At 38.7% G+C, this 21,924-nt stretch overlaps 2 protein-coding genes and 1 long non-coding RNA gene across 21 annotated transcripts; 2 read left to right on the top strand and 1 right to left on the bottom strand.

Annotated features, from left to right (window-relative positions):
* Positions 1–11,182: 11,182 nt before the first annotated feature.
* Positions 11,183–11,773, top strand: LOC137728411 (uncharacterized). Its single transcript, XM_068467206.2, has one exon. It carries the CDS (start codon positions 11,183–11,185, stop codon positions 11,771–11,773), a length of 591 nt encoding a protein of 196 aa, XP_068323307.2.
* A 2,466-nt stretch (positions 11,774–14,239) lies between these two features.
* On the bottom strand, positions 14,240–16,486 carry LOC137729922 (uncharacterized). 4 transcript variants are annotated; one of them, XR_015951846.1, is made up of 4 exons: positions 16,154–16,486; positions 15,729–15,974; positions 14,781–15,569; positions 14,240–14,691 (listed from the first exon to the last, which is right to left on the bottom strand). It is a non-coding gene; the product is annotated as an uncharacterized LOC137729922 (long non-coding RNA). The 4 variants fall into 4 exon arrangements; XR_015951844.1 differs by having other exon boundaries at positions 14,240–14,497; positions 14,581–14,691; positions 14,781–15,974; positions 16,154–16,484; XR_015951845.1 differs by having other exon boundaries at positions 14,781–15,952.
* Positions 16,487–17,777: 1,291 nt separating this feature from the next.
* On the top strand, positions 17,778–21,088 carry LOC137729816 (uncharacterized). 16 transcript variants are annotated; one of them, XM_088677291.1, is made up of 9 exons: positions 17,778–18,264; positions 18,357–18,449; positions 18,761–18,870; positions 19,214–19,264; positions 19,436–19,532; positions 19,691–19,773; positions 20,106–20,147; positions 20,268–20,307; positions 20,796–21,088. In XM_088677291.1, exons 4-9 carry the CDS (start codon positions 19,250–19,252, stop codon positions 20,798–20,800), a joined length of 282 nt encoding a protein of 93 aa, XP_088533417.1. In that variant the 5' UTR covers positions 17,778–18,264; positions 18,357–18,449; positions 18,761–18,870; positions 19,214–19,249; the 3' UTR covers positions 20,801–21,088. The 16 variants fall into 16 exon arrangements, 12 of the variants coding, with proteins under 12 accessions (XP_088533417.1, XP_088533416.1, XP_088533414.1 ...); XM_088677290.1 differs by having other exon boundaries at positions 20,265–20,307; XM_088677288.1 differs by having other exon boundaries at positions 20,265–20,344.
* The last annotated feature ends 836 nt before the right edge of the window (positions 21,089–21,924 follow it).

The following is a 21,924-nucleotide window of genomic DNA, read 5'->3' as shown; positions in this document are numbered from 1 at the left end:
TTTGTGATTTAATTAGGATGTAATCCTATCTCATGGCAGTCTAAGAGCAACCTATAGTTTCACGAAGTTCCACAGAAGCTAAACATGAAGCCTTAGCACACTATGCTGCAGAATTATTTTGGATTAGATCTTTGTTTAAAGATATGCATCAGGTGCTTTTAGTTCCTCCATTGTTACACTGTGACAATTTGAGGGCCCTAGCTTTAAGTTTTAATCCAATGTTTCATTCCAAGATAAAACATCTTGATACGGACTATCATTTTGTTTGGGGAAAAGTGCAAAGAGGAGATCTTGTTCTTCAATATATACCTACTGAAGATCAAATTGTGGATGTGTTTACAAAAGGGATCCATAGTCCAATATTCTTGAAGCATTGCAAACATCTTGGCTTTGTTATTTCAGAATAGTTTCAGGAGCATGATTGATTTAAACTTCACTTGGCTACTCTAAGCTTAGTTTGAGGGGGGAAGTAATAACAAATATAACTGTAATAACACTTGGCATCATTCTAGTATAATAGTTTGTTAATGTAGTTGTGGTTGTTAGAAGGGCATTGTAGTCATTATGAATTGTAATAGGTGACTATATAAGGGATTAGATATCCCTTATTGTAACTATCTGGTCGTAATACATTCAATTGAAAAATATACAATTCTTTTTCTTTCTTTTTTCGCTTTTTCTTTCTTAAGCTTTATCTTCCATTGTTAATAGACAGAAACCAACTAGACGGTGTAGCAATAGAAATGACCCTTCAAACTTCATAGGTACTTCACATATTAATATTTGTGGTAGCAAGCACAAAACAAAATAACACCATTCAAGAAAAACAATTATACTAACTTAGCATATATTGATCTAAAATCAGCTACCAGGACTTGCACCAACATTTGTCTGCGACATCATATCTGATACGAGTTAGTTTGGGCAATTTCTTCTCTGAATCAGCGATCAATATGATAGTTTCAATCCCATTGTACAACACTCAAGCGTCTAATTGGCTAATTTGGCCTTGGAATAGAAATGGGGAATTTACTATTAGAAGTCAATATCATTGAGCTCATGGAAGATCCACCACCACTAGGTTGGTATCTACTCAAACCTCCCACTTAATTGAAAATGGGGTATGGAAGACTGTTTGGAGGATGAAAGTTGTCCCAAAAATTATCAACTAGCTTTGGCCGGCCCTTTCCATGGCGTTACCCACTTTAAATAGCTTATTCCAAAAGAAAGTTACTACATATCCACCGTGTCCTTTCTGCTGCAAGTATCAAGAAACTGTAGAGCACATTATCCTCATATGCCCCTGGACCTCCCGTGTATGGTTTGGATCTCCCTCGGTTATCGTCCAAACCCACAAACAATCACATATTTTGATGTCTGGCTGTTCGGAGTTGCAAAATATGTTTGTATTGCAGATATAGATCAATTATTTATCATTGTGGGTGTTATTTGTTGGGAGATATGGAATGAGAGATGCAATGTTTTTTTTCAAGACCATGATGCAATATGTTAGAACCCCTGTCCACTTCTTCCTTGCTTATACAGTAAGTAACAATATAATACAATTTTTCATTAACTGTCTTTTCATTTGTACAACCTATTATTTATCTTCTAACTACTAACTAACCATTAACAACCATGTACACATCTCATCATCTTATTAAGCCACTTGGCAATATGTTATCAATACCCCCCTTAAAAGTAATCTTACAAAGTAAGATCACAATTGAACTAAGCACAACATACTTGTCAACCATTAAACCAAAACACAGTAACAACCATCACGCCTTGATTGTCAAAGATTTACAATCTCAGGAAAATTTATCTTCAATTCATGGTATAATTCCCAGGTAGCATCATCCTTGGAATGGTTTTGCCATTGAACTAGAATTTCTGTAACAGCAGAATTACCCTTTTTGATCATCCTTCTATCTAAAATCGCAACTAGTACATTTTGCAAAATTTCAGCATTTGTAATCACTGGTAATGACACTGTCGCTTGGACTTGAGGTCCCAAATGTTTCTTTAAGCAAGAGACATGGAATATAGGATCCAACTTAGTGTTTTTTTGGAAGTTGCAGTTTATAAGCCACAGGTCTAATCTTAGAAACTATCTGGTAATGACTATAAAACCTGGGTTGTAGTTTATGAAATGAATGTGAGGTCAAGGACTTGAGTTGATAGGGAATCAACCTTAAATAAATCCAATCTCCTGCTGCAAATTCCCTCTCAGTTCGATGCTTATCTGCTTGAATTTTCATTCGACATTAAGTTGCTTATAGATTAGATTTGAGAAGAGACGACATCCTATTCCTTCCCTGTAAAGCTTGATCCAATGAATCCACCTTAGTAGTACCACTCTCGTATGTAGTGATTGATGAAGGTGTTTGTCCATACAAAATCTCATAGAGAGTCAGTCATCTTAGTAGAGGAGTGAAACTTGTATTATAACTGTATTTAGGCCAAGGATGCCGCATTGCCCATTTCTTAAGTTGCAAGCTACAAAAACACCTGAGATAAGTTTCTAAACATCTGTTAAGCACCTCCGTTTGACTATCTGTTTGTGGTGGTATCCTGAACTAAAACACAATGTAGAACCTTGTAGTTGAAAAAACTCCTTCTAAAACTTACTCATGATGACTGGATATCTGTCACTGATTATTGATTAAGGCATACCGTGCGATTTTAAAATGTGATCAATAAAGAGTTGGGCCACTAGTGATGCTGTGTATGGGTGAGCTAATGCTACAAAGTTAGCATATTTAGAAAATCTGTCAACCATTACCCATATCACTGACTTACCCTTACAGTTAGGTAACCCAACAATAAAGTCCATTGATATATCAACCCATACCTTTGTTCGAATTGGTAAAGTTTGAAGCAATCCAAGTGGAGACAGTATCTCATATTTATTCATTTGGCAAACTGAGCAAGATGCAACTCTTTCTTTGATATCATTTTTCATACCCTCCTAGTAAAAGGATCGAGTTATCCTCTTGTATGTTTTTAAGAACTCTTCATGGCCTGATATAGGGCTATAATGATGCTCATTGAATATTTTATCTTTCTAAGAGTTAGTATGAATGATCACAATTCGTCCCTTATACTTAAGAAAACCATTATCAAACTGGAATCTATAAGTGGGAAGAGGGACTGCATCAATGTCTGCACCAGTAATCAATTCCTTTTTCTTAAGCACCCAAGGGTTTGTCTCAATATGTCTTCGAAGGTCATCCATCCAACTTGAGTAAGAATAAGAAATTGCAGCTAATTGAGCCATTTCTATTAACTGTAGAGAGGACGAATCAATGTTGAAAAGAGATCTAGATAAAGCATTTGCAACCTGGTCATCCTTGCCTTGTTTAAACTGAATTTCATAATCAAATCCTAACAATTTAGTTACTCATTTCAACTGGAAATGAGTGTGTGCTCTCCCTTAAAGGAAGTACTTTAAACTATGGTGATCTGTTTGTATAATAAAGTGATTTCCCACCAAATAGGACTGCCATTTATGAATGGCATGGATAATAGCAAGCATTTTCCTTTCGTAGGCTGACAAGGTCTGATTTCTTGGACACAAGGCTTTGCTAGTGAAAGCAATTGGCCTCCCATCTTGTTGAAGAACATCACCAATACCGATACCCAAGGCATCACTTTCAATGATGAAAGGCTTATTAAAATTGGGTAGTGCGAGTACATGAGGGGAAAGCATAACCTTTTTCAAAGTGTGAAATGTTGTAGTTGCATCTTTTGTCCAAGAAAAATTATCTTTCTTGGTTAGTGCAATCAATGGCCCAATGATCTTAACAAAATCAAGTATAAACTTCCTGGAATAACCTGTTAATCCCAAAAGCCCTCTTAAAGCTTTAACAATAGTCGGAATTGGCCACTTGGATACTGCTTCCAATTTGCTAAGATCTGCAACAACCCTTTTTCAGAGACAATATGTCCGAAATACTCCACCTGAGACTTGCCAAATGAACATTTGGATTGCTTGACTTATAAAAAGACTACTCTTAAGTATGACAGATGTAGAGACCATGATGAACTATACACCAAAATGTCATTAAAGAAAACTAAGATGAACTTCCTTAGGTGAGGATGAAAAATCTCATTCATAAGACATTGGAAGGTGGTTGGAGCATAAATTAACCCAAATGCAATTACTAAGAACTTGTAATGTCCATCATGTGTTCTAAATGCAGTTTTCTCCACATCATTAGGATGCAAACGAATCTGGTGATATCTAGCCCTTAAATCCAAATTTGAAAAGTATTGTGCGCCAAACAGTTCATCTAATAGCTCATCTATAAGAGGAATAGGGAATCGATCTTTAATCGTGATGCCATTGAGGCCTCTATAATCTATACACGTATGCCAAGCCTCTTTCTTTCTCACCAAAATCACTAGATAAGAGTAGGGACTATTGCTGACCCTAATAAATCTAGACTGCAATAACACACTTTTTAATTTCACTCTTCTGCAGTACTGGACCATATATGTAGGTCTGTTGTTAGGTGGTTTACTCATTTGCAATAGTGGAATCCTGTGATCTTGAGTTTTGTGAGGTCGTAAACTAGTTGGAGTAGCAAAGACAACTTCAAATTTTGCTAAAGGTTGCAGCAGTTGATGAAGTTGAGTTGTAAAAAGGTTATCTGAGCTAGCCTTCACTAATTCAGGCTCCATTTTATACATATTTGCTTCATCTATTTCAATATGACACAAAACTGCCCCTACAATAGTTTCTTGTTGCGAAAGCTTGCTCATTTGTAAAGCTGAAATGTCCTCCAGTTGATCAGTAGGTGCTTTAGGGCTTGCAATGCAATAAGTGGTTGCTTCTTTCTGGAATTTCATATATAACTTCTCAAAGTCCCAAAGAATTGGTCCTAGGGTTCTCAGCCACTGAACTCCAAGAACAACATCACAACCTCGAAGATGGATATCATACAAATTTATAATGCAAGTGTAATTCTAAATTTTCATAGGTATTTGAACCAAAGTACCCTGAGTAGATACCTTACCTCCATCAGCTATTTTAACATTACAAGTGTGCACTGTGTCACGGTTCCCCTTTACCCTTTTGATCAACCCATAATTCACAAAATTATGTGAACCCCTTAGTCGATTAGAATGGTGATAGAACAATTTTTTAAAAAACCAATGACCTTCATAGTCTTAATAAAAGGTGGTGCAAAAGTACCAAACAATGCATGTGGAGTAAAAAATAATCAAGAAAATTATGGAGGCAACACGTGTACTTTTGGGTGAAAAAGACAATATTACCCTCGAGGCACACCAGAACTTCTACGCGCAAGCAGTGGACAATCATGGCACAATCAAGGTCAAAAGTGATCAAAATAGGTATTTATTCAAAACCTATTTCATCCACATCAAATCCTCCCCATAAGGTATCCTTCAATTATTCATTCAAAATAGGATTAATTACGTAAATTAATTGATTAATTTCCTAATTAATTGATTAATTTCCTAATTAATTTTCTAATTAATTTCTTAATTGATTGTAAGATATTATGTGGCCAGTTCCCATCTCTCCAAATGGGGCCGGCCACAGCCGTATATATAGTCCTTCATTTCTCCAAACACTTTCTCTCTCAAATTCTACTTTTCGCATCGGAGGTTCTTCGGCCAAAGCGCCCCCCCCCCCAATTCATCATGGGCACGTGAGGCTCTTGGCCTTGACTTTAGGTGTTAATTATTTTGCAGGTGCATTTTCGTCCAAGAAAAAAAAGGAGGAAATTTGCATCAAAAAATTAGTGCTTTCATTGAGAGCTTGATTCACACACTCAAAGAAGACCCTCGCATTCAAAGTTTCTCATTTCTCATTCGTTCATAAATTTTTCATACTTTCTTATTCCTAGAATTTTTTAATTCTTTGAATATAGGTAAGAGAAAACTACAAAGACAAGAAATTTGGAAACCATGACGAACATAACTTCCTACGTTTAAAGATCCAAATCAAACGATGGAGGACGAGATGTAGCCCCACCACGACAATCCACGAGGCTCAATACGATGGCAAGAAAAGCAATTTTTCCACCAAGGAACACCACCACCATGGCAACCACGAGGACCATCGTGGCAGTGGGGAATAGGCCAGCTCCATGGCAACAAGCCCACGGTAAGCAGGGAGCAGCGAGGTAGCCACAAGCCTGGGCCTACGACACTTTGTACAGGTCCAAAGCCTTGTCCACTTGGCGCATGGCCCAATCTACAGCCTACACTGCAAGGCAGCCAAGCCGGCTCGAGGCACTACCCCAACAGCGCAAGCCCAAGCAGCTGTGGCAGGAGAAGTAGCCCAGCACTTGCGGGCCCAAAGCCAGCACAAGCCCAGGCCCAACACCCATGCGCACCTCATGCGGGACAATCCATGCCAGCAGCCCGACCCGCTCCCTAAGTTTAATTCAAGGTTCAGCCTACTCCCATGGCCCTTCAAGCAATCCCAACAAGCCCAGGACCAATTCAACCTTCACGGCTTCAAATTTCTGGATTGATGATTGAACTAAGGGTATTTTCACCCCATTTCTCTACAGATTTGACCTTTCCCAACTCAAATCTCGCACCCAAAGTCTATTACACTTCCACTACTCAAGGAGATTCATACTGTCCAAACTCTTCCAACCCAAATGGCAAACCACACTTATCTTGACAAGTCATAGAGTTAACAAACGTCATCGTACAACAGACGATCTTGGTGAATCAGCTCTTACAGCGAACCGAGATACAGCGTGCCCCAGACGAGGTGTCCCGAAGCAGGACAAGGGTAGACAACAAACCTCTACAATAGTGTCCTGGCAAACAGCCACTCAACCAGTCAAGAACCGAATGTTCTGGTAATGTACACTCCCAACTGAGCCCGCAAGATAACATATACTCTCATCTCAACGTACGGAGGAGCGTGAACTCTTGGCTAGGCCCACGGACGAGCATACACTCACGGTTAGGGCCACATTCTGATAATCAACATGAACAACCCTTTAGGTGAAGTGTTCATTCGCGGCTAGGCCCACAAGGAACATCATACACCTCACATCAGAGTAGGAAACAAGTAGTCACTCAATCCGGCTCAAGTTTAACTCGCAGTTTGTGAGTAATTCGCTCGCTGCAAGGAACGTACCATATGCACCGTAGCCGCGACATAGACGAGCCGAGCACATGAAAGAGAAGCCTAGACCAACAAGTCACGACTGGGGGCAGCCAGAAGCTCTGATGCCTTACTAAAGGAAAATTCAGGAAGAAGTTGGAAACTCGAGACCAAACAATTGCTTGATTTCAAGCACAACGAAGCTACTGACGAGGCATTCAGACGAGACATGGCCAGCATAAGCGGGTCACCTTTCATTAACAAGATCAAGCAAGATGGACTATCCTATATAGATTGTCTAATACAAAGATTACTTTTGTTCCGACAAACGCAATAGCTCAGCCTAATGGTGCGCCAGGGGTAAACAAGAACCAGAAATACATATTAGCCCAACTACCAAGAACCAGGGGTATACCTTGTTCTCAACACTCCAGACGATTCAATACTGAAGAAAAACATCACCTGTAACCGAGCATCACGGAACTAGTGGTCCAATTCCTCTTGCTGCGCATAATCTGTCCCAAGCCAACCCCAACTCTACTCTCGCAACCGTGCCGACCTGCCCTACGGCTCCTAGCAGCCCTTGATCTATCACTATGGTTCCTAATTGTACCTATCTACTCCACGGCTCTCGGCAGCCCTTGATCTGTCACCATGGCTCATAACTATGCCAATCTTGCACCACGGCTCCCAGCCCTGCCAATCTTGCCATATGGCTCCTAATCGTCTCGGCCAAGCCCATGGCACTCCAAACTTTAAAGCATCCAATAACGAAGCAGAAGGCAAGGTTTTATTAGCAGCCCCTGCTAGTGAAAAACTTAGCGGTGAAAAAGCTTACAATCCATTCGGATTCTCAACTGATCACCAACCAAGCCTCCAAAGGGCATACAACGAATCATCAAACGATGGCGCAATACTTGAAGAAAGTCTGGGAGCAGCTCACTTCGTTTCCTACTTACACCCTTACGCGAGTTCCACAAGCAATTCGAAGTCTCAAGCAGATTGATGAACAAGACCTCACAAGCTGAAGATTATTTCAGCTGTCCAGATTTTCTCAGCTACGCTCAAGATAACGACTTACATGCTCTCTAGTGTGAGAAGGTAAATCAATCCCCCGACACCCATCAAGGTAAGCTCTCTAGTGCGAGAAGGTAAACTAATTGATTTCCAGTGCGAGAGGGTAAACTAATTCTCCAACACCCATATCAGTCTACTCTCCAGTGCGAGAGGTTAAACTAATTGCTTTTCAGTGTGAGAGGGTAAACTAATTCCCCAACACCTATCTGGGTAAGTTCTCCAGTGCGAGAGAGTAAACTAATTACTCTCTAGTGCAAAAGGGTAAACCAATTCCCTGACACCCATATGAGTCTGCTCTCCAGTGCTAGAGGTTAAACTAATTGCTTTCTAGTGCGAGAGGGTAAACCAATTCCCTGACACCCATATAGGTAAGCTCTCCAGTGCGAGAAGGCCACATGGCTTAAAAGATCGAATGCTTAAAGACCAACTAGGCAGCGAATGGTCAGGAGGCAGCAACCATTTTGCAATCAACAGTTCTCTCATCCGACACTTCATCTTCAGTAGCTCCGATCTTAGCAACTTCATCCTTAACTGCTTCATCTACGGCAGCTGAGAAATCAAAATCAAGCAGTTTCTTCATTTTTGGCAAGCAGCCCAGACGAGGCAACCTAAACCGTGGCATGGCATTTCCTCAGCTTATGCCGAGCTAGTCCTTGGCCTCAGTCAAGCCGAGCAGCACAAGTAATGACCTCTACTAGACCACCTCATTTGCCTATGTCAAGCCAACTCCTAGTCCCTGCCAGCTGAAGTGTCGCACCAGCCCGATGGCTGCCCAGCGGCAGCACTACCTAAGAAGAAGACAAAGAGAATTAAGTTTTTCTTACATCGGTGCAGCGCAAAAAAGACAAAGAAATTAACGGAAAACGGTTCTTTGCACAAGCAAGCAAAGAAGAATGCTAGGGGAAGGGGAACAAATATCCTCTAGTCTTCTCACTTTCTTATAGGGAAAAATGATTGCCCTCTGAAGTTGATTTAATCCCCTACTTAAGGTAGTCTTAAATATGCTTTGGAGGTGATTTATTTCCTAGAAGAATGTAACTCCAATTCCAAGTAAGAATTTGCATCAAAGCTAGAGATCTCTACACCTGCTGCCATTTCATGTGAGTAGCCCAACAGGTGCAGGGGCATTTGTGGAGTCAAAAATAATCAAGAAAATTATGGAGGCGACATGTGTAATTTTGGGTGAAAATGACAATATTACCCTCGAGGCACACCGGAAATTCTACGCGTAAGCAGTGGACAATCATGCCATAATCAAGGTCAAAAGTGATCAAAATAGGTATTTATTCAAAACCTATTTCATCCATCCTCTTCAAATCCTCCCCACAAGTTAACCTTCAATTATTCATTCAAAATATGATTAATTACCTAAATTAATTGATTAATTTCCTAATTGATTGCAAGATATTATTTTGACATAATATCTTGCAATTACACCAAAAACCACCATATGTGGCCGGTTCCCATCTCTCCAAAGGGGGCCGGCCACACCCATATATATAATCCCTCATTTCTCCAAAAACCTAAGTCCATTCTTCTCCTAAAATTCTCTAAACACTTTCTCTCTCAAATTCTAACTTTGGCATCGAAGGTTCTTCGGCCAAAGCCCCCTATTCATCGTGGGAGTGTGAGGCTCTTGGCCTCGACCTTAGGTGTTAATTGTTTTGCAGGTGCATTTTCGTCCAAGAAGAAGAAGGCGGAAATTTGCATCCACAATGCACATGATATAAATAGTTCCTTATTGTTAACTTCTTCATCAGCACAAGATTCATAATCATGAACATCAATCAAAATTACTTGTTCTCACAAGTGTGCCCTTTGAAATATTTCTCCTTACAATGGAAACACATACCATTTTTTCTATAAAAATCCACTTCTTCAAGGGTTAATCTTCTCATAGTAGGGATTCAAGATTTTTTCAGGCAAAGTGTTGGAATTAAGAGTTTGTAAAGGTGATCAAAAAGTAGACTAAGTTGCAGGAACCTTAGAGAAAGATTTCACCTTTAAGTCAGACAATTTAACATCAATTTGATGTGCAATTGCTGAAGCTTCCAATACATCTTTGGGCCTCAAGAGTTTCACATCGTGCCTAAGTTCTGATTTCAGACCTCCAATAAAACAAGATTTGAGAAGAGAAGGGTTGATTTCCCTCGTTCAATTTGCTAAGTGTCTGAATTCCATTATATAGTCGTGCAAGGTGGCAGTTTGCCTCAATTTAACCAAGCTTTCCGCATAATCCTCCAATTCCGATGACCAAATTCGTGGCACAAAACCTTGGAAAATTCTTCCCATGATGGAAATTTCTCCAAGCAACGTGCCCCTTGAAACCATTGCAAAGCCTCTTCCTCTATGTGAAATGATGCTAGTTTCGCCTTCTTCAAATCTTCAATGTTGAAAAATAAAAAATAGTGTTCTGCTCTGTAAATCCATCCCATTGGACCATCACCTTTAGTAAATCTTGGAAAATCCATCTTTAAGAATGGATGTCGTGCTTGATGGTTGAATTTTGCCCAGATTCTTGGCGATTGCAGTTCGGATTGATCCGTTCACGAAATTGTTGATCGCCGAGTGTCACTTCAGAAGATTCTCCCATTGAAACACCATCGCGCTAAAAGGGACTGGAATTGATAACGAATCACATCTTGGGTTGACTTGAATTTCTCTTGCAATGCCTTAAATTCTTCTTGCGAAGCCTAGAATTCTTCGATCTTGGATTCCAAATTAGAAACCCTAAACTCCATGGTTCTTCATGAAGCTTGCTAAGTCATACAACATGAAGGATTGAGGGGATCGAAGACTAGCTGATACTAATTGCTAGAACCATTCGTCACTTCTTCCTTGCTTGTACAGTAAGTAACAAGATAATACTACAACTTTTCATTAACTACCTTTTCATTTGTTACAACCAGCTATTTATCTTCTAACTACTAACTAACTACTAGCAACCATTTACACATGTCATCATCTTATTAAGCCACTTGGCAGTATCCTATCACAATAGCTATGCTAAGGCGAATCTCCTGCTCTACTGCGGAGATGCTTGAACATCAGTACACAGTGATGAGGGCTGCTGCCACCACTACAAGAAATGTTATTTGGAACCCTCCCATATCCCCTTTCGTTAAAATAAATGTTGATGGTGCATGGAAACCATCGGGCAAGGCTGGGTCAGGTGTTGTCATTCGGGATTGTGGAGGGATCCTATTGGGAGGGGAACACTGCCATCTTCTCAGATCATCTGTCGAGGAAACTGAGGTAGAGGTTGCATTTGCAGGGCTGGTATTAGCTAATGACATGGGCCTGGAAAACATCATGGTTAAAAGTGATTCCAAAGTTTTTGTGGATAGTGTCATGAAGAAGTCAATTAGAAGCATGTGGAGAATTTACCCCATCATGGAGGAGATATGGAGGTTATCTTCATCTTTCACTCAAGTTCGGTGGAAATGGATTCATAGAGAAACGAACAAAGCAGCACATGAGGCTGCTAGTCTAGGTATCGAGAGGGTGTGCCATCAACGGTGGGCCACGCAGCCTCCTCCCTCTCTGGTTTTGGTTTTGTCAAAGGACGGGCTACCATGTCCACTGAGGAGTTAGGCAGAGCTTAACTCCGCCTACCTTTCTTTTGGTGCTCTTTTGGCTAGATTAGTGATGCTTCGGTGTTGCAGGACTCGTGAGGGAGCCTGTTGTGTAACGAAGCATTGCTCTGTTGTTCTTTTATTTTGCCTTTTTGGCTGTTATATTGAAAATCTCAGTTGACCAAAAAAAAAAAAAAAATCTAAAATCACCTATAGATTTCTTGCGGGTAACATTTATTTATTGTGTTCGTCAATCTGACACAAAGATAAAGGCATTGAGTTAATGTCGAGTTGCTTGCAAATTTTAATTAAACATGTCGGGTTATAAACACGAAATTATGTGTACATACTAATATGAATTACAACCCTCGAGCTTGTCCTTGAAGCTTAACTAACAAGTGGGAATTTAACATGAGGCTGTTTTGAATCATATGTTTCTTCTTCTCCTTTTTTTTGTTCGAAAGATTTAATGGGGTTGGAATTGAATGAAAAGGTTCAGGAGCTTTTACAACTCGGAGCAAGATTGAAGTAATGAGTATATAGTAATAGGATGTGTGCCATTTCAGAGGGCTTTGGATGGGGGAATACATGGAGAATGTTCAGAGTCTGTCAACAATGCAACAAAGCTCTTCAACTCCAAAATCTTCACACAAATGCACTCTTTCAATAAAAGGCTTCCACATGCTAGACTTGTGTACCTTGATATCTATAATCCATCTCTTGATCTAGTTCAGAACCCTGCTCATTATGGTAATCACTCTATTATGTATGGTTTTAGGGTTAATTCAAACCACACATTAAAGCAAGATCACGTCTAGTCTGGATCAACTGTACTTTGAAAATATAATACAATAAATTTTTGGGTAAATTACACTTTCATACCTCAGGTTTGGGGTCTATTTCAATTCCTTACAATATCTTTAAAACATTTCACTTTCATACCTTGAGTACTATTTTATTTCAAAATAATACCTCCGTTACATTTTCCATCCATTGATCTGTTAAACGCTAACGTAGCTGCCACATATATACCACGTGGTTGTCAAATGTCTGCCATGTGGCAAATAAATTTTTTTTTAATTTTTTTTTTTTTAAAACCTGAATTTTCTCAAAAAAAAGAAAAAAAAAATGAAACCAGTGCCTTCCCTTTGCCCCCCCCCCCCCCCCCCCAGCGACCCTAACCCAGAACCCAAAAACCTGCAAGAAGAAGAAGAAGAAACAAAAAAAAAAAAAAGCCTCAGTTCGTCCCACCTGAGCCACCCCTTTCTCCCATCCCCCATCACCCATCCCAAAAATCCCCCATCACCCACAAAAATTCCACCCGAGCTAAGGTGGATCTACCATAAAACCAGTCATCTCAAACTCAAAGTATTTTCAAAACTCACCCATACTTAAAATCACGAGATCCTGACCCGAGAGGGACGGGGAAGGGGGGAAGGTCGCGCGACGCCAGGGGGGAAGGTCACGCGGCGCCGAGGGGGGGAAGGAGGTGGGTCGCGAGGTGAGGGGGGGGGACGAACTGGGTTTGTGGTTTTTTTTCCTTCTTCTTCTTCCTCCCTCTTCTTCTTCTTCTTTTTGTTGCTGCAGCAGGTTTTTTGGGTTAGGGATAGGGATAGTGGGTTTCATTTTTTTTTTTTTCTTTTTTTGAGAAAATTCAGGTTTTTTAATATTTTATTTGCCATGTGGCAGACATTTGGCAGCCACGTCAGCATTTAATAGATCAATGGATGAAAAATGTAACGGAGGTATTATTTTGAAATAAAATAGTACTTAAGGTATAAAAGTGAAATGTTTTGAAAATGTTGTAAGAAATTGAAATAGATCTCAAACCTGAGGTATGAAAGTGTAATTTACCCTAAATTTTTTGTAGGAGAGAATCAATATTATTAAGAAAAATCTCATTGTCAATCATTATGTAGGAAATGACTACTATATTTTTGTTTAATAAAAATAATGTCAATAAACGAGTTGTAAAATTGCGGTTGCTCTAGTAATTAGGCATTCTATACTTTTGAGACCTACAAACTGTCCACTACATATATCACCTTACAATTACATGCGCATCGTGTGTATCATCCGTCCAATTTATTATAATGAGATAGAGCTTAAAATTTTCGCATCCTCTTTGTTGATCAATTGCATTGATTTGCATACCACTACAAAAAAAAGGGGTCGTATGAGATGCTTAAAACGCGTCGCAAAAGTAGCCAAATACGTCGCAATAGCCCTTTAACGACGGTCAGTAACACGTCGCAACAAGGTGGTGTTATAAATGTTTGGTCGATTATATGCGACGCTTTGAGTGCATCACAAATACTATTTACTACGGGTTTGCGACAGTAGGTTACGCATCACAAAAAAGTGGTCTCAGGTTTAAAAAAATAAATAAATAAATAAATTGAGTGTCAAATGGACGCCACAACGACATTATTTTTAGTAGCTTCACCAAAATTATTTCATTTGAAATTTACTATAGGTTCCAAACTAAAATAACAATCCAACCTCAGTGATACTATTCATAATTCACAAATCCAAAAACATTTATTTGGTTTCTTTGAGAATGAAGAATGTACTTCACTTCTAGTATTTAAACAGATATACATTATCCTAAACACTTATACCATCTATAATCCTACAGGAATTATGTCACTCCAGATTGGCTTGTTGGTTCAACAACTAACTTCCTCCCCTTGACCCTGCTGGTAATTATGTCACTCCTTACAGCAGCTCTACTCTTAGTCCTCTGCATAGAGGCTCAAATTAAAACGGAGGTATGCCCACCTATTGACTGGGAATTAAAAGTATCTAATTCAATGGAACTCTTACTGGTAACACATTAATGATTCAAAGTCGTCTCCTTCCCTTTGCCAGTGTAGGTTGTGTGAAGATCTCCATTGTCACCCTTATTTTCCGCATCAAATTCAAACATCAATGCCTCTGCAACAGTGCAAGAATTTAAGTTATTACAAACACAAGGTAGGCAAATAATTTGGGAAACAAAAAGAAAAAACTAAAGCTCTGCTTACCAATGGGAGGTGCAGTGTTCTTGAAATACAATTGAATATGAAAGTTAACAAGTTGAACCCCAATAAACTTGGGAAGCACTCTGAGAGACATATCATTGCGGACAAGGAATTAGCAGTCAGAAGCACAGGATAAGCGACAAAACCATGAGAGAACACTTTCATATAAGACAAGCTATTAACAAAAAAGAGTTTCCCTTTGCAATAACAAGTGTGTCCTCCTTTTTCTATGCAAATCTTAAATAATGATACGGTGTGTGAAAATTATTTGGTACAAAGGCTTCACAACATAGGCAACCAATTTGTGCAAACCATTATACAATCAGGACCAATCTTAGAAATTCATGAGCAATCTCCCCCTCCCATGTACTTTTTATTTTGGTAAATATACGTATTCGATGCAGTGAAATTCTTACAGGTAAATAACAGGAATCCTTTTTCATTGTAGCAATACAAATCAAGATAATTAAAGCACAAAGGAAGGGGTAACTAATCAACTACTTGTGTGCATAATGGGTCCAGGGGTCTAACAAACCATTGACCTTGAAAGCTGAATGATTCTGATTTTCCTATAAGCATAAATGAAGGGGAACCATTTTTCCATTGCAGCAGCAAATTAAGACAATTAATTTGATTTTTCCTACGAGCATAACTTAGTGGAACTTTTACTGGTAACACATTAAATCAAATAAATTCTACCAACCAACCGAGATGATCTTCACATTCCACGGGTTCACAATCTTTGCTCTAACTCCACACTATCATCTTCGAATCTCATGAAAACCCCCATAACTGCATCACAAGACAACATACACAAACAACACAATCCATAACAGCTAGAATGCGCTTTCAGAAGTCACATAAAACAAATTCAGAAAGCTACAATCTCAATGACCAAGATAACAATTTCTCAATGCAATTAAAACCTTAGAACTGAAAGTTTCCACTTACTTTAATTGAAAATCTCAAACAAGACAAAAACCACCACAACCCAGTCCCAATCCTCCGCCTTCAATGCCGAGGGTTTATCCCTAACCTCATAAGCAATCACCACAGGATCCCTATCCTTGCTAAACTTCTTCTGCACCTTCACGCAATCCGACTTTGCCCTCTTCATCTGCTTCACCTTTACATCAGTGGGTATATAAACCCCATCTTCCAAAAACTCCTTCGCACTGTAAATCATAATCAGACGCACTGGCACCAAAAAGAGAAATAAAAATGTCATTGACAAAGAGAACTCAAAGACCATTCCGTAATTATGAACATTGAACGATATTTCTGTTTGGTTGTGAGAAAACGCAAGAAACAGAATCGGATTTTTCATTCATCAAAACTTTTCTCAGGAAACAAACAGAGAGAGAGAGAGAGCATACGGCAAGTGATCAGAGCATAGCTTCGCTGGAAATCGAGAGAGATAGGGGATTTGATTTGGGGCAACTTGATTGTAGATCTGAGAAGTAGCCACTAACTTTACCTAAAGATTAAAAAATGGTGAAATATCTTTCTTCTAAAGATGGGGTGCGCCAAATGAAATTTTTGAAAATGTGTCGTATCAATTACATCATTTGCAACGTTACTGAAACTAGACTTGTAAAAGTTTCATCCCAAACACCATGCGCGCTATACTATTGAGAATTTGCGATGGTTGTGTGCACTGTCGCAAATAAAGTGTCGTTAAAGGGCCTTTTTCTTGTAGTGTACAGGACTTGGTGGTGGATAACGGATGTTGTGCATATATGATGTGAATTAATTATAACCTAGAAGCCAGATTTCTGTGCAACCGTTATAGATATATGCATGTTCCAACGACTCAGAGTACATGTTTTGGGATAGTACCATCCTTCAGGAAGGGCCTACCAGTTACTTTCCTCTCTTGTCCTCGATAAAACTATCATCAATTTTTTTTGTGGTTATCCACATTGAGATGGACTGAGTCATTTACTTATTCGTGATGATAATAAATTACTTGAAACGGTAATTTTTATTCGGCATCTTAGAAAATTATACATATACTAAGACTTAGTTTTCTAGCACTGTTCATTAACAGTGAACATACGGAAATGCCCTTGGTTTCTTATTTGTTAGTTGTGTTGTTCCCATTCTCCTACAGTAAATTGACTGTTTTGTCCATGAACGCCACGCATTGATGGTCGTTTATCTCGATGGTTCCATTCAGTGTTCTAAAACGCGACCTAGGCGGCTGCCTAGGCACTGGGCGGTGGTTCGCCGCAGCGATTAAACCAAAATCATTGAAGAAATCGGAAAAGGTATTAGGCAGCACCTAGACGGGCACTGGGCGGGCTAGGCGGCCTCAGGGGCCTCAGTGACCGCCTAGTCAGCTTTGATGGTTAGTCGACGTCATTCTTCTGCTGTGGTAATGAGGTTGGACGACTGGGCGACCATCCCGACATTTCGATCTGCATAAAACGAAGACGATTTGGCTAGGATGAGACGATTTGGTTGGGATAAGAGTGATAAACATCGATCTGCAATTAAAGAGTAGTGGATCTACAATTGCAAGGTAAAAAAGAAGGACGGCTTGGCTGGGGGGAAAGATTGAGAGAGAGATAGGTATTTGCAATTGCAGATAACCAAATGAGGCAGCTGTGGTTGAATAATTAGAGTTAGGGTTTTTTTTTTTTCTTTTTTAAATGGAGAGGAAGATGAAGGAGCAACATGAGGTTGGGAGCCCAAAGTGGGCTGAAGGTCTAACAACACATCATTGGCTCCAGCATCCCATATCCTATCTCCCTCCGGGCTTAGCTACTAAGGGTTTTGTGGTTGGGCTCTCCCCATTGAGTTTCTTTAAAAACTAGGGAATAAACATTGTTTCTTATTAATAAGAAAACAAAGCCCAATTCATTTTTAATGAAGAGCAAAGGCCCAACAATGATTAAAATAAATAGACTAACTAAATGTTACGAAATCAACATAAAAAATCCTAAAATTTTACACATATACTTAAATCCGTCTTGACCTCCTAGGCGCCCGCTAGGCGCCCGCTAGGCGCTAGACTCCAGCCCGCCATCCGACTAGCGCCTAGCATTTTTTAGAACCGTTCCATTCCATCTTCTTCACTTTACCTTTTAGTTTTGTTTTGTATCCCTCACAAATCTCTGCTTCTGTCCGTCTTCATGTTGCTCTCTTCCTCTCAAATCCTTTGTTGTTTTTTCTCACAGAATAGTCGCCAGTAAACTAGGTTTTCGTTTGTTTGCGGATTTTGTTTCCAGTCTCCTTTTTCAAAATAGTCCTGTATATATGTCGACGTTTTGTCGAAGCTGACCAAAACGTTTGGTCGAAACTTACAAAGTTGGTTTCGAACATTTTATCCTCATCTTGCAATCGTTGGCACAAGAATGTCAGGGTGTTGGTCTCTATATTTGCTGGCGATCCTGGAGTTGGGACCAGCTTTCTTACAAATTGTTAGCCGGCTCTGAGCGCGGCGTCCTTTGAAATTATTGTCTGAAAATTGTATTGACCTTAGGTATATTCTAAAACAACTGTGTGTAATTTTCTGTTTTAAATTTGTGTTCGTTTGAAAGAAACCCTAACAATTTGTTTTGTGTTGATTTGTAGCGGTTTGTTGAGAATTTGCCAGCTAAAACGTTTGGCTTCCTCCGCTGACAAGTCTGAGAATTTGCAGGAGCTGGAACACTACTGTTGGTTTGGGTATGCTCTCCCTGCCTTCAGTTTTTTCCAATTCTATATGCATTTTTTATTTAGATCGGTGGAGTTTGTGTTTTTTGTATTTAATTTTGTGTAATTTTATTTGGATGGAAGGTTTGATCAGATTACATTCTTTAGAATTGATAGTTGTTGTTCAATTGATGGGGATATTAGAATATTGATATTTAATTTTGGTGTTTGATAAACTGTTGGGGTCCCGTTGGTTGCATTATAGCTTGCACCATTTTTACAACGTCTACATAACGGGCAAATCTGTATGTATTTTTTCTCTGATTAAATGTTTTTGGTTTCAGTTTTGTAAGCATTCATATTTTACTAATTGTCTAAGAGCTTCCATGGGATCTGGCCTATGTTGTTATTTCGCGGTTACCTCCGTTGGGGTTGAAAAAACCACAAACGCAATGTAAGTCTGAAAATTAATCAAAAGGTTGTAGAAATTTTAATTTTTTTTTTATCATAAGGGTTTTTAACAATTCGGAATACGTTTGCATTGTTATCCAATCTCATGTTCTAGCATTAATGCTTATAAAGATGACTGTTAGTTTATCAAAGAAGGACTCTAGAATGGTAGAAAACACAAAGGGTTTGCAAGAATTGAGTTTTATCTGTTTTGTTTCATTGAAGATAGATAGGAATTCAGAATTCAAAGAATGATAAAAATTCTTACATTTTGCTCCAAACGTTGCAATTTCAATCCTACATCGACAAATTTCTCGGATGGCCACTGACTAGAGCTTGACATTCAGATTCAATGGCTAGATTGGCAACAAATTTATTGGGAAATGCATCTTCAAAGGTATGCCTCTGGAGCAGATTTAAAGGTAGGAATTTTTAATTTTTTCGTGAAATCAATGTTTTGTCGTGGAAGGAGTTTATAATAGATTGGTTGGACAAGTACATAGTGTTTGTTTGGTTGAATGTAGAAAGGAATTGGAAGAATTATGAAAATACTTGCATTCTGTTGCAAGAGTTGGAACTTCAACGCTGCATGGAGGAAATTGTCATATGTTCGATGGCCAGAGCTTGACGTTGGCAACAAATCTACTCGCAAATGCATATTCAAAAGTATGCTTTTTTGTTGTTTCTTGGTGAAAGATTGATTAGCGTTGATTGCTATTGTTTTTTCATGGTTGATTGAGCATTTTTGTTGTATGAAACTATAAAGAACAGTTGCCTAGATGCTGAGTTTTTTTTTCATTTCTTGATGCATTTGTGTTGATCAGGCACGGATGGACCGGTCGATACGAATTGCATATGTGGGACAATAGTTGCAACAAAGAAGGGCAGAGCGGGAAGGCAAGGCAAGGTTTGTCAAGAAAACACAATGATGTTTTTAATTACAAGAAATGTGCATTTTTTTTCCAGTCAAATTCTGCTTTTGTTCTGACTATTTTCCATACTATATGCTGATTTTATTTTTTAATTTTTGGTTTTTCTTTGATTAGCTGGGGAATTAAAATCAAATGATGAATCTTTGGGTAAGCATTTTTTCACATATAATTTGGCTGACCATTTTAACGGTCAAACCATGTTGTTTTAGTTCATGCTACTGATCATGCATTCACTAGATTTATATATACAACAGCATTTAAATGCTAATCGATTACTAACATAATGCGGTCTTTACAGGAAAAGCAGTGGATTCTCAAGAGGGGCTTCAATGTACAGAAGAATTACAAGGTCTTATTAGTTATTCATAATTTTATAAAATAATTTAGATAAAATATCGATGAGAAATAAGATATATACCAAATAAAAATCTCTAAAATCTCTTTGTTTTGTTTCTTCTCTGTGTAGCAGACGTCATCAACATGGAAAATGGCTAGCCAGGATTGGAAAGGTTGCGGGAAATAAGGATCTTTATCTTGGGACATTCAGTCAGTGATTTTTCAAACTTTATTTGTGTTTTTTAGTATCTAAACAATTTCCAAATATTTTTAATATAATCAGTGAAACCACAATTTCATGTCCTAGCTAGCTACTAGGATGCTTGGTTTTTGTATGATTCCAATTATTTGAGGTATCTGGGTAAAGTTTTGTTCAAAGTAGGAAAATCAATTTAAACTCAAGCTTCTTTACAAGCTTGAGGAGAGATTTTAGTCTTATAATGATTAATAATTAAGATACAATTAGGGTAATACATGTACTACACATATTGCTAACTATGCTAGACCAAAAGTATCATCATTACTGCTTAAACATACCAATCAGTCTACATTCTGTGAACACTTATGATGACTGAGGGGGTTAACCCTCAATTGCAATCTCATTTGTAAAGCTTTTGCTATCTCAACTGATACACACGTGTAATTTTGTGTTTACACCAAGGTTGAAGCTAGGCGCTAGTCGGGCGACGAGTTGAGGCCTAGCACCTAGATGGCTAGGGGGGGTCTACATGGGCGCCTAGGCGGGCGGCTAGACGGATTTAACTATATCCATTATATTTCATGTAAACAAGTGTCTGTTTATACTTAAAATATATATAATTTCATCATAAACTACAAAATAGAATGATATATATATATATATATATTATGAAGTATTGAAACATACTGAAAACATGGGGAACAAGCATATAATGTGTGCTCATTTAAGTATTCAACAAGTCTCTTACAATTTATTGAAAAAAAATACAATGCAAAATGAAAGTTATCTATTTTCTGCCTAAGTGAGTCACAACCTAGGCAGGTACCTAGGCGAGTGCCTCAGCAGGTGTAGGTGTCATTTCTTAATTTTCAAACGCCTAGACATTAATCAGGGTGGTGGTCAGCCGCTTGGCACTTAGGCCAACGCTAGGCGGAGATTTTTAGAACAGTGGTTTACACCATACTAAACAATAGTTTTTTTCATATGCTTAATCAAACTATTATCTAATGTACATTTAGGTGAGACAAACTCGCAAAAATTTGATGACATCCTATAGAATTGCCAGAAGAAGGTCACTTCACTCATGCAAAACCTGACTTCTTTCCCGCAGAATAACACTGGGTAAACACAATCTATCCTTATTTTGTTCATAATATAATTCTATTGTGATACAATTTTGTTTCATGTATTTCAATCCTTTTCTTTTCCGTTGCCCAGGATACCTCCTTTAAACAACTTTTCCCATTCTTCTATAACATAGCATTTACATCTTCTAAACATAATCTTTCTAGCAATTTTAAACCCGGAGCACCGCGCAGGCTTTCCTTTCTAGTGTGAACTAAAAGGGGCCAGTTTGGGTAGATTTTGGGTTTTTTTTATTTTTTTATTTTACAAAGAAAACATATGATAAAAATCATCTATGAAGCAAAAAGATCATGAATTTAAGCAGACGTTGCACATGAAGGAACATTGGACTACCAATAATATATATGCATCGTGATATGCACTAAAGTTAGCTAGGAGATCAGCTACACAGTTGCCTTCGCGAAAAATATGGGAAACAAAAACATGCATATGCCTAATCTGCCAC

Source organism: Pyrus communis, chromosome 10 (assembly GCF_041283825.1).
Source record: "Pyrus communis isolate YQ-2024b chromosome 10, ASM4128382v1, whole genome shotgun sequence".
Taxonomy (NCBI): domain Eukaryota; kingdom Viridiplantae; phylum Streptophyta; class Magnoliopsida; order Rosales; family Rosaceae; genus Pyrus; species Pyrus communis.
This window is presented reverse-complemented; position numbering and strand designations above follow the sequence as displayed.